This window comes from Molothrus ater, chromosome 10 (genome assembly GCF_012460135.2).
Source record: "Molothrus ater isolate BHLD 08-10-18 breed brown headed cowbird chromosome 10, BPBGC_Mater_1.1, whole genome shotgun sequence".
Classification (NCBI taxonomy): domain Eukaryota; kingdom Metazoa; phylum Chordata; class Aves; order Passeriformes; family Icteridae; genus Molothrus; species Molothrus ater.
In genome coordinates, this window is record NC_050487.2 from 21,358,211 (window position 1) to 21,370,591 (window position 12,381).

Here is a 12,381-nt window from a genome sequence, read left to right on the forward strand (position 1 = left end):
ACCATTTGGCCTTGGGGAAATGAAATCTGGGCAGGTGTATAGTGTGAGAACAAAAGGCTTCATCCTTGTACTCATTCCTTGCAGTGGTGCTTTGCATAATCAGGAATGTTACTCTGATGACAGTTTTGCCTATTGAGCTCTACTGCTGAAAGGCTTTTCTGTCTCCCCTGCACTCCTTGCAAAACCTTTCTCACATTCTGAATCAATGATCTTTCACTTCTGGTTGGAGCTTGGTAGGGTTGGAAAACGCAGCTTTCTCCAGGCAATTGACACCTCAAGGCAACTTGGGTTGGAAAACCCAACTTTCTCCAGGCAATTGACACCTGTCTGGGCATTGCCATTGGTTTACAAGAGCCAGCTTTTTGGGAAGAATGACCCTCTGGTGCTTCCCAGTGCCAAAATTTCTCTTTGTAACTCCCAGGACTTGTCTAGGCAGAGGCACCTGCACACAGACAGAGCTCCCTGGGTCTCGTGTTGAGGGTGATCAGTAAATGGCTTTGTAAGCCTGCTTTGTTTTTTGTGGGATCTCCTGTTGAGGCTGTTTTATTATGGAGATGTAAGGCAGAGGCTCACAATATCCTGATGCTTGGGAGCATTAGTGCACAGGCTTTACATTTTGGTGGAGATTAAAACTCTTCTGATGCCACAGAGCTGCTTTAGCTGATTGGAGCCTGGGGACACTCCTCAGTTACTGACCCAGAACTGTGCTGCCTCTGGTTACACAGTGCTTTTTCCTTCTCTAGGGCTGTAACATTTGCTTAATGACTGGGTAGCTCCATGATTTTTGGCTGGAAGTTGTCATTAGCTGCTAGAATTGGGGGACTAAGTGCACAATGATTACAGAGGCTCCAATCTCTGATTTCCCCTCCTGTGCATCCACAGCAATCGTGGTTTAATTGGCGTGCCCCTGGGTTCCCCTCTCCTGAGCATCTTTCCACTGTCTCCTCATGTAACCCTTCCTGTTACATCCCTTTTGTGTGGGCTAGAAGGGAGAGAAATGAGTCTCCTTCAAGGAAAACAAGTAGATTTGGTGTACAGGCTGTGTATAAATATTTCTCATGTTTATGGACACCTGCATAGTGGTATTTAAAGGTGGCAAACTTGTGTTCTGCTCACTAAGAGCACTCGTGTTCTGTTCACCATAGGCAGCACTGATACACACCTGCAGCCCTTGGCCCCAGGTGACTCAGCCCTGGCTGTGGATGTTGCTCTCTGAATAGTCTCCTCCAGCAAAGTGTTGGCTCTTTTGTGCCTTGGACTTGTTGAGACATTGTGGTGTGGGCAAGGACATCTTTCAGCTTTAGTTCTGTGGGTTAGGCAGAAGGGAGGGAGCAGTTTTAACCAGGAGCCTGCCAGCCCCACTGTGTGCTCTGTGCTGATAAGTCTTCAAAAGGGAGGCCTGTTTTGTTACTGAAATTTTAATATATCCTGCTTTATCATCCACACCCAGAAGTCCCTTTTCTGATAATGCACCAGTTTCAAATACACTGTTTACTGAAATAAAGTGGCCTTTTTGTCCTTACCCATGATATTACTGGAAAGGATGATGCCTCTGTGTTCTTCTGTGTCTCAGACTGGTTTTAGCCACTGAAACGTTAGTACCACTGATTTTTTTGAGGGGTTAGGAGAAACATAACAATTTCCCACTTGAATTTGAGTCTGTCCTGGCTTTACCTGTGGCAGCATGGTCATATCCTGGCACAAGAGGCAGGTCCAGGCAGGTCCCAACCCCTGTCTGCCTGGAGGAACACTGGCTCTGCACAACCCTCGCTGCAGGTGCTACTCTGTGAAACATTTCCCATCCCATGGGCAGATGAACAGTCCTCTTGAGTGTTTTGTTGCTTTACAGAGAGAATACTTTATGGAGAGCCTGGGTTTGCTCCTGTGTTTTCGTGCACAAGCTCTGAGTAGCAGGGAGAAGGGAGGGACCCTACCTTAGTTCAAGGGATCTTGGCAAAGTCCTGGTGCTACTACAGCTGTAAAAATCCTTTTCTAGTTAGAGTGAAGCTAATGTAGAGCTGAGAATTATTTGTGGGCTTGTCTCAAATGCTGTCTCTCTCCCCCGTTTTAAACAATGCACCTTCTTTGCCTAAACTAACAGCTCACCTCATTTTTTCCTTGTGTTTGTGGGCTTGTTATTCAGTGCAGCTGTTTGCAGTTACACGAGGTACAGTAGCTCTTGTGAAGGCATTCTGGGCTGTGGGAAGAGCAGGCTGCAGCAGCCTTATCACCTGTGTGTCCCTCCTGGACTGAGGAGAGGGCATCAGCAGGCTGGAAGCAGCTGTGTGGGATGAGCTTTGCAGCCACCCCCAGCCAAGTGCAGCCCGGCGCTGCTGTGAGCCCTGATCTGCAGCACAGGCTATATTTGGTCTCAGATTATTCCCTGCTTGGCCTGGATTGGTTCTGGTTGGGGCTCTGCAGGGTGGATTTCTTTTTCCCCTGGCTAACATCACCCATGCTGTGTGCCTCTCTGTTTTTCTCCCTGTCTGCCCACCCCAGCCTGCCCGAGCTGCTCTGGTCCCTCCTGCAGCCTCTCAGCAGGGGCTTTGTGGGGTGTGCAGGATGTGCCCCTGCTACCAGGGACAGCCTATTCCCCAGCAGCCATTAAGATGCAAATCTCTTTTCTGTGTATCAGTCGGTCCAGGGGAGGCCAGTGGGAAGCAGGGCTATTTTATTTTTTTTTTCCTTGCCCACACCATCTTTGCTGTGTGTTTTCTGGAAAGGCCATTAATAGCCTATTATTCCTATTTCTTGGGGAGAAGCTTTTCCCTTCGACTGCCTGCTGCATGGGAGGAGGGCAAGCCAAGGAGGGCAGTGGGTCTGGGAGGAGAGATCCAGCCCCCTGTGCTCCCTGACAGTGCTGGTGCTCCCAGAGTCTTGGCTGTGCTGAGGTGGAGCAGTGTCACTCCTGGCTGTGCTGAGAGATGCCCAGTTACCTTGGCAATGCTTCTGGAAAAATGCAGGGAGAAAACAGGATGGAACAGCAGAGAAGCTGCCTGGCTGGTGGGAGACAGGATGGGATGGCCAGGAGTGGAAGGTGTGGGTGATGGGAGCGATGGGGAAAAGCCCTCCTGGCACAGAGTGGCCCTGGGCACAGCAACAGCTGAGGCAGTTGTGGGACTGGCATCACAAAAAAGTGATGGATGGACTCAGGCAAACCTGTTGGAGCCACAAATGTGACATTTACACACATAAGACCAGTGAACGTGGGATGGTGGGATGGGGTGCTCTTGGATTTTAGGATTTGTAGAAAGCAGTTGGAAAACATATTGCAAAAAAGAGTTCTTTTATCAGAAATGGCCAGATGCATCCCTGGGTGTTTCTCCAAACCTCCTAAGCATATGCCCTAGGCACGGCTTTCTTCTGCCTTAATCTCCTAGTGAATATTCAAAAATAGATATACTTGTAGCACTGGAAAAGCCTCTTTCAGAGTTGTTTCAGCACTGCAGAGAACAACCCTTAGGAAAGAAACTCAAAAAATAAACAGCAGCTGCTGCCATGTTTCCCTCTCCCCCACCTCCTCAGCCAGTGTGGAGCCCTGGTGTCAGTTCCCTTTCCCATCCATTCCTGGCATTTCCCTGCCTGGTACCAAGGCAGCAAAACCCACAGGCTATCCACACCCAGGTGAGATGCTGCATGCTGGAAACCTGTTGTGCTGCAGCTTCACCTGGGTCCAGCCCAAGTGTGTGCATGCAGATGTGTTTTTACCAGGGCAGATGTGTTCTCAGTGGTCTCCTCCAGCACAGCTTCCCTGCCCTTTGCTGCAGATTGTCCCTCTGAAGGCTGAGTGTTGTTCTCACCCTGGAGTACCCCAGGGTTTCCCAGGCAGCCTGAGGAAGCTGCTGATACATGATGGAGGAGCAGGCAGAAGGGGGATGTGGCATTTCTGAATGATCAGAGTCATTCTGTTACCCTGTCCTGGAGCTGTGCCAAACCCTGGCTGCACGAGTTCCTGGCTGGGTGGAAACTGCCCCAGCCACATCAGGACTCACATTAATTTACTTTTGTGGCACTGTTAACTGGATGAACCTTGCTTCTCAGCTTCTCACAAAGATCCAGTGTTTGACTTTTGGATCCACAAGCATCTTGAGTTCATGCAGCTTCATAATGAATGAAACCTCTGTGTCCGTAACAGGGTGGTGGGTGTCCTCTCTCCCCAGGAGTGCTGCTGGCTGATCCTCCTTGGGAAGTATCCCTGGGAGCTGGTATCCCTGGGCTCAATGGGATGCCAAGTCATCCAGCAGCTCAAGTAAACCCAGCAGGGAGGATGAGGATGGGTGGTGGTGTGGGAGACAAGGCCAGCCCTTGGCTGGGTGGGCTCAGGGACACACAGACCCCTGGGATGTCAGGATGCCTCCACATCTGCCAGCTTCCAGGGGGACTGTGCTCTCCAAAATTGGAGTGATGAGTACAGGAAAAGGAGGAGGAGCAGGAGAGTATAAATAAAGCTTCTGGAAGGGGAAAACCCACCCAGAGGAGAAAATAGCAGCACTGGTTATTCCTTCCTTCTTTCTTTCTTTCCCCACCCTCCCTCATACCTCACTGCTCGTATCATCTTTGGGCTGTGCTGGTGGGTGCACCTGTGTGTGTGAGTGCACATCCCCTGGCTGGGCACATGCCAAGTGCAGGGGGACCTGGGGAAAGGATTTTGTGCTTTGTTGCCACTTTTACAAGGTATTGTGTCCTCTTATAGTATTGGCTTGGAGCTGCTCATCTCAACTGGCAAACTGGGGTATCAACAGCCAAAAATGGCCTTTAGACCAAGTAACACTAATGCCTCAGGAACAGACCTGGAAACCCCTCTGAGCCCCAGAATGGCATCCTGCCAGTTGGATTGTTTTATTCCAAAGCTGATGCATAAGAAAATTTAACTTCTAATAGCAAATGTTTGCTGTTGCATTTAAAGCATGCCCTGAGTGTTCGTAGATCGGGCAGATGACATTCAAACAGATGGATGCTCACTCTCAGGCACCTGCCTGGCATCTCCCAGCCCAGGTGCTGGAGGTGGGCAGCACCTGGCAGGTCCGTGCTGCCCAAAGTGCTGGGGCTGCCCACACACGGCTGTCACCTGGACAGTGCCACGCTTCTGCTCATTGTCCCTGTAATTCCCATCCCTGGTCCGCCTGAAAACCTTAAACCACTCAAACCCCTTGTCAGAGAAATGCTGATCTTCATCAAACATTTATTTTTTCAGAAGTCCATAAATATTGCTTATTTACCATTCTTTTTCTTTTCTCCTAGGATCCTGCAGGAATCTTTGAATTGGTAGAGCTCGTTGGCAATGGTACCTACGGGCAGGTCTATAAGGTAAGAGTTCCAGCTGAAGTGATGCTGTTTGCCTTGGCTGTGTGTTGAACATGGAGCATCCCAGCACATCACCTTGACTAGGCCTTGACCATTTCCAACCTGACAAGAAGCCTTGCTGAACTCTGACCCTTTGGTCTTGTGTGCAAGTACCGTGTAGCACACAGAGCTCTTACGATAAGCAATTCACATTAGCTCTGAAACTGTCACAAGAAAACGAATTGCTTTTTTTTCTCCCCCTTTCCCCCCAGTTGCTTTTTATTGATTAGATGATGAGGAGGGAGTGAGAAGTCTGTGCTTTAATAGCTGAATCTCGATCTCGTCTAAGAGCTGAGTTTACGGCTGCAATAGGCTGCCAAATGAGTTTGCTACAGTCTAGTGCTCTGCTTGCACACAGGCTGGCTGCCATCCTTTCCACTGGCAGCAACCTGCTACAGGATTAAAAACACAATTAAAATGTTTTTATTAAAGTGCCTGTTACAGTCAGTAGGATTGCTTTAAATTTTTCTAAACATCTAGAAGCAGCAATCCAGATGAGAATAGTGAAGGGACTGTGGAGAGCAGGATTTTAAAAGCATGAACTTCTTTACAAGAATATTTAAAATGCCCTTCTTCTGTATTATATCACCTGTCCCAAACACTTCTTAGCTTGGGGGATTTCCAGATTTTATTATCTTGGTGGGGTCTTTTTATGGACTGTTCTTGTGCATTTGGGGTGGGACTGAATTCTTTCAAAGTCTGGGGTTATCTGTGTTTGTATGTGGTGGGGAGATGTTTCTTGTCATGGTTGCATGAGGAATTTGCCAACTTTTATGGTTCTGCTGGGAGTCAGTTCCTCCCCTGGGCCTCATTCTCCAAGAAACTCCTGTGTGTGTGGGCACAAGTGCTGTGTACACGTGTACTCATGCGTGTGTGGGCACACAGAGATCCTGTTTACCCGTCGTGCCCGTGTTTCATTTTGACTATAGAAAAGAATATACTCATGTGCTCTTACTCTGTGGTTTTGGAGACACGGCTCTTGCTTGTCATGCTCTAAAAGACAGCGAGCTGCCCCTGCTGAAGAGAATGGTGTTCAAAGAGCCAAGGTTCCCCCATCCTCCTGCTGCTGTAGACTAATCCTGTCAGCAGAAGGATCAAGGGATTGAAGTGAACCGAAGATGAACTGGAACTTCTGGAGTTTTAAATGTGTGAATTTTTGAACTGAAACAGATTTTAAAAAAATAACAAAAACAAAGGAAAAACTGCCCCACCCCAAAGCTGTTCTTATCAAGGTTATATTCCAGGGAGCCTTCCCCTCTGGTATTCATTGTTTTCCCACCATGTGCTCCCTGCCACGGGAGCTCCCTTCTGAACTGTTTTTCTTCTCAGCTGCTAAAATAACGGTGGAAGGTGACCTAATTTTAACTGGTTCATATTTCTAACAATCCGTGGAAACTATGTGCCTGTAACAGCCTTTTCAAAGCGTTGTGTGTTTTTGTGGAGAGCAAAAAAAGGAAATAAGCTGGTGCTGCTGGTTGTGTGGCTCAGCTGATCGGGTTTCCTCTTGCTGGGTTCAGTTCTTTCTGTATGTTACCTCAAAGGGGAAAAAAACCACCCAGAAATGTCCCAAGTGTAGGCTAAACGTTTCTGTGTTCCTTTTTCCCGTGCTGTACAAGGGGAAAATCCTCCTCCTAACTGTTTTTAACGTGCTGGAGTAACTGGATTGTCCTCGGTGTGATTCACGTGGTGCCGGTGCCAGACGGGATGGTGCTGGGGGTGGAGGGGAAAACGTGGCTGTCCAAACCAAATTAGTAAGTATTGAGGTATGAGCTCAGGCTAAGCCTGACTTCACAGATCTCTTAAACTGGAGTCCTGGAGTAGCACACACGCTCTATAAACAAAAGGAGACTTTGATATAAAACATACATAACTGTTTATGGTGTCCCACCCTAAAACCCAGTGTGGAAATAAGATCTCTGCCATTCTTTTTCTCCAGATACCACCGCTGTATTTATCTCTTGCAGCAAAACAAATGGATCAACTTTCAAGAGGCACAGACCTTGTGGCTCCATTCTAAATCAGCCCTTAGAAGTGATCCATACCTAGGAGCAGCGTCCTCTGTAATTAGATGGTTCTTCATTGCCATTTCCAAACCCCTCTCAGGCAGGGCTGAACTGTTCACAGAACCATTCAGTTTGGAAAAGGTCTTTAAGATTGAGTTCAGACAATAACCCAGCACTGCCAAGCCCACCATGTCCCTAAGTGCCACATCTACACATCTGTTAAGTCCCTGCAGGGGTGGTGACCTCCCCCTCTGTGCTGTGTTACCTGAGGTGCTCCATTGCTGCTCTCCTAGAGGCTGCTGCACCTCTGGTTGTGTTTTTGGGTTCTGGTGCTGGCTGCCAGCCCAAGCTCTGCAGGTCCAACCCCTTTGCTCTCAGGCAGGAGCAGTCACCTGGTGAGCATCACCCCTCCCTTCTCATGGCTGGTCCCTCTCTGGAGCAAGAAAAGCAACTTTGCTGTTGGAAAGAGGCAGAAGTGAGATGTTTATTCCAGGCAGGGGATGATGTTTTATGTCTCTGTGCTGCAGCCTTGATGTTTCCCCTAGAAAATCTGATATGGCAGCAATGTCTGACACTGCTGCATGGCTACGTTTGTGCTGGAGACTGCAGGTGTCCTGGTGAGAACCAGCTGGCCTGCACAGGACCTGGGGGGAAAATGTGCAAGGTGCAAACTTCCCATTGATCCCATGGGATAAAGGGCATGGTTATGTTCTTACAGCTGAATAATCTCACAGCCCAGAAGGTTGAGGAGCCTTGAGAAGTGCCTGGGAGTAGCACAGTAACAGGAGCCCTCAGAGAGCAGGGATTCATGGAGCCAGCCTCAGCATCTGCTGTGTTGGAGAGGCTGGGGAGCCCCTGGCACAGCACATGCCTTCTCCTTGCTGGTGGGAGGAGAGTCGTGTTGGCCAAGCCTGGAGCACCCTGAGAGCTCCCAGAAGGAGGGCACCACTGCCAGAGCCTGTGCATTGGGATGCAGCTGCTGCTGCTGCTTTGATCCTGCTTTCTGGGTCATGGTTTGAAGATCCCTTTCAGGTGGTTCACTGTGCTCCTGTGAATCAAAGCCTTGTTTTCTGAGCCTTGGGCTTGAGGCAAAGGCCACAGGTTCTGTTTGACCTCTGTATTTTCAAGCAAAGTTCTTCCTTTGCTCAGAGCAGCAGGTTATAATATCCCTTTGGTTCTTCCCAGCTCTGGCCATACCCCAGTGACACCTGGGCACTGCAGGAGCCCTCAGCACAGACCTGCTCTACTCTCACTTCTCTAACCCCAACCACAAGCTCCTCACTTTGGAAAAATGCAGAGAGAAATAACATTCCTTGTTCGCTGCTGAACAATCTCTTGTGAATAGCTCAATTTTTATTTTAATGAGGGACTGCACTGGTGATGATTTATCTCTCTAATTGAATCGGAAGCTTTTCTTTATTTTCTAATAATCCTGCATCTAATGTTACAGATTGTAAACTGGTTTTGATGAAAGACTGAGAACTTGCTAGCTTCTGTGCCAGACATTGTTGCAGTAGTGAATTTTTGTGTCCTTGGATTTTATTTCTGTTATAGGTATTTAAGGAAATGACTATCAGGAATACAATGAGTTGGACTTGGGGAATTAAGCCTTTGCCTCACTGGTTTTTAGCTGATGGCTGAAAGCAACTCTAAACACAAAACTCACTAAGACTCTTCAGAGCATTATCTAAACTGTGAGGAAATGCTGCTTTTATGTCCCAGAACATTATCATTGCTGTTTATTTCTGCTCTGCATGAGAGCAAACAAATACTCCTTAAAATACTGCGTGTGCTTAGATTGCCTGGATAGATCAGGGCCATAACCAGTGGGGTGCACCAATAAATAGAGGGGTTCAAAGGAAAAGGACACTGGGCTACTCAGAAATACCTGTCCAGTAGATGGGTGCAAAGCTTGGGGACACATGCAGTGGGCTACTTACTGTGCACTAAGTGGAAAACCAGAGCAACCCCCCAGTGTTTTTATGGGCTTAGCCATGGCCATTCACACAGTAGCCCATGGATGGTATGGGGAAGGATTTTGATGCAAACCTTCACAGTAGTGAGAAAAAACAATCAGGAAATAGATCAGATGGTAACCTTTGTGCCTCTCATCTTGTGTGTTTTACAACATGGAAGTAAATGATGTTGAGATTACATATTCACGTGCTTCTTCCCCACTGTGCCAGGAGGACAGTGGTCATTAATGCCAAGTGCTGCTTTGCCTGGTGCCCTGGGGATGTGGCTCTCCATTAACAGCTCCAGCAAGGTTTTATTTTACACGGCACAAGATAGAGTATGTGGGCACCTCTGTAACTGCACAATAACTATTGATTGCTTAATTATCTGGTAAATGCCATATAATCAGCGAGCTATTACCCAGCAATAGTCTGTGCTCTAATTTAGAGCATGTGGGATCCATGTGCCGCCCGTGTCAGCTGTGCCCCTCCAAGAAGCTCCTTTACCATCACCACCTGATGGGGCAGGGCAGGGGAATCACCCCTGGGAGCCACCCCAGGGCAGGTGGAGCCCCTTTACAGCCCTCTGCCAGCCCAAGTGAGGCAGCTGTTTGAAGGGAATGTGGTTTTTGCAATTGCTTTTTGTTGTCCTATGTTTGTCTGTCTGTCTGGGGTACAATACACGTGGGAAAATACTGAAGAAATGCATCCCAGGGTCTTTAGTCAGGACTTACTATTGCCCAGCTGGTATTTGCCAGAAGTCAGGGCCAATCCACCTGGAGGCAAATGCTCAGGTTTGACCTTGTAGGTGGGGATGTTGAGGTGTGTGGGTATTAGAAATTAATAAAATATTTGAAATCCAAGTCACCTGTTGCTGGAGAGCTGGGAGCAGCAGGACTGCTGGGACAATTTGGTTGCTGAGACAAACTTGTGGGAATGTCCCAGGCACAAGCCTGTATTTGATAGTGTTGTCTTGGAGTTTGCAGGTGCCAGAGGAGGGATAATGCATGTCCTGTACTCCTGGGTGCTGTTTGTGCACTTCATGCACAGTGGCATCCTTCCTCCTGGTATCCCCGGCATTCCACCAGTGCAGGCTGGTGGGGTAGCAGGTAAATATCCTAAAGAAAGACTTTTAGAAGACTCCTTTTTCCTTTAACTTATTTTTGAGGGTGGATATGAGATAATAGAGTGGAGTCTGTGGCATGTTTAACTTGCCTGACATCTGTCTCAGTCTGTCTGCTGCTGATCAAGTGCTGGGCCCTTGCATCAGCCCTGGTGAGAACAGAAACTCTACAGGTTCCTGGGTCATTAATAGGAGTTCAGATAATTGGCCTGAGTGAAGAATGACAGTAATTGTTTTTAATCATCCGTTGGTTTATTGTCTCCCTTTCTGAAAGGCTGATGGTCAATAGCTCGATAATTAATCACTGCTGCTTTATCTGTGTGGAAGAAGCTACCATGCTGCACACAATTAATATTTCCTGGGGATTGTTGCTGTAAAGAATTAACTGTAGTTTACATACACAGCTTTTATAGCTGCAGACTGACTGCTGTGCCTTGCTTGAGAGGCCAGACTGAAGTGTGCACACCAGTGCCTGCAGAGCAGGTCGTGCTGCCACACACCCTTGTCCCAACACCTGGGCTGCTGTGCTGGTCCTGAGCGTACCAAGGGCACCTGGTGCCCCCATTCACAGGCTGCTGAAGGAATTCAGAGCCCCATCATCTTGCAGTCTGAACAAGCAGCTCTAACCCTAGACAGCTGTTGTGTCTGAGGGAGCACTGTGAGCATTTATCTTTTCCCACCTTCATGTTTATAAAATGAACTGTGATGTTGCAAGGTTGGGTGTGACTTGGGCATTGGTGGTTCTGGTGTTGTATCCTCAGCTTTGGGTCTTTTTTTTATGTTTTCAAGCTCTTCAGAGTTTGCTTTTGGTGCAGGGCAGGCTGAGTGTAACCACACGTGTGTGAATGTGTGTAGCCATCCCTCCTCATGCTCTGATGGTCCCTCTGGTTTGGGAAACTTCTGGCTTTCCCCATGGTTTGGTGCTGCTCTCAGAGCCTGCTCCGGGGGACTGAGGCAGGGAAGCACTTTGTGTCTGTCCATCCTGCCCTGTCCCAGGCTCTTCCTTCCACTGGGATGGTTTTGGTGTTGGCTGGAATGCTCACATCCACATCCAGACACACACCCTTGTGGCCAGGCCCTGGCTGCTCATCACCTTCAAGGTCAGGGATGGCCTGAGTGTGGAATGGATTTACAAGATTTACAAGCTGCTTTATAATCCTTCTGTATGACAAGCACAGTATTAAATATTAAGCCATTGTTTCTGCTGGGATGGCTCCGTGTGCTGGCAGAGAGGAGGTGCTGCTGTGTGGGGATGCTTGCCAGGGCTGGGGTCTCACTGCTTCCACAGGCACCACCTCACTGCTGGTGCTGGGCTTTTACCAGCTCTTTCTGGCTTGCAGGAAGGTGCTGGGCTGGAGTACTGGTGTGTGATAACTCCTGTAGCCTTATCAGAAGGAAAATGGGCAACCTCAATGTATCAGCTTCCCCACGATGTTATAGTAGCTCTGGAGAGAAGGTCCTTTCCATGCTGACTCAAATGGAGTGTGTGTGTTTCTGAAATGCAGATTTGTTTTTGCCATGCAGGCAAGGAAGTCTAAACTGAAAAATGCTTAAAATTATGCTTCATTCTTATTAAAAAAAAAAAAGGCAAAAGCTTTGTTACCAGAGCAACTGGTACATCTTGTGCTGCTTCATTTCTCTGAAACACAGAGCGAGCCCTCAGCCCTCCCTCCCCCCCCGACAAGAAACCAGCCCCCACACACCTACACACCAATATGTCACATTAGCTTTGCTGCTTTCTGAATAATGTAAGGGAAAGGTGCTTTTTCAGGCCTGGAGAATGCAGGTTATAAAAGGTGATTTAAAATGTCTCTGTATTGCCTCCCTTTAAATCTCTGTTCCCTTTCCCTCCCTGCTGAGTTTGTGAAGGGAAAGGGCAGGGTGAAGGTCAGGAGCAGATTGATGTGTCTGTGGAGTGACATTTGTCCACTCTGCCTTGCATTGCTGGATGCTCTGA

The 12,381-nt window shown here is 48.2% G+C and overlaps 1 protein-coding gene across 1 annotated transcript in view; it reads left to right on the forward strand.

Annotated features, from left to right (window-relative positions):
- The window catches only part of TNIK (TRAF2 and NCK interacting kinase), a 150,936-nt gene that overhangs the window by 21,628 nt on the left and 116,927 nt on the right, over window positions 1-12,381 (forward strand). Inside the window, 1 exon segment of the mRNA XM_036388836.2 lies at window positions 5,242-5,307. Within this exon segment, the coding sequence (XP_036244729.1) occupies window positions 5,242-5,307 (66 nt within the window).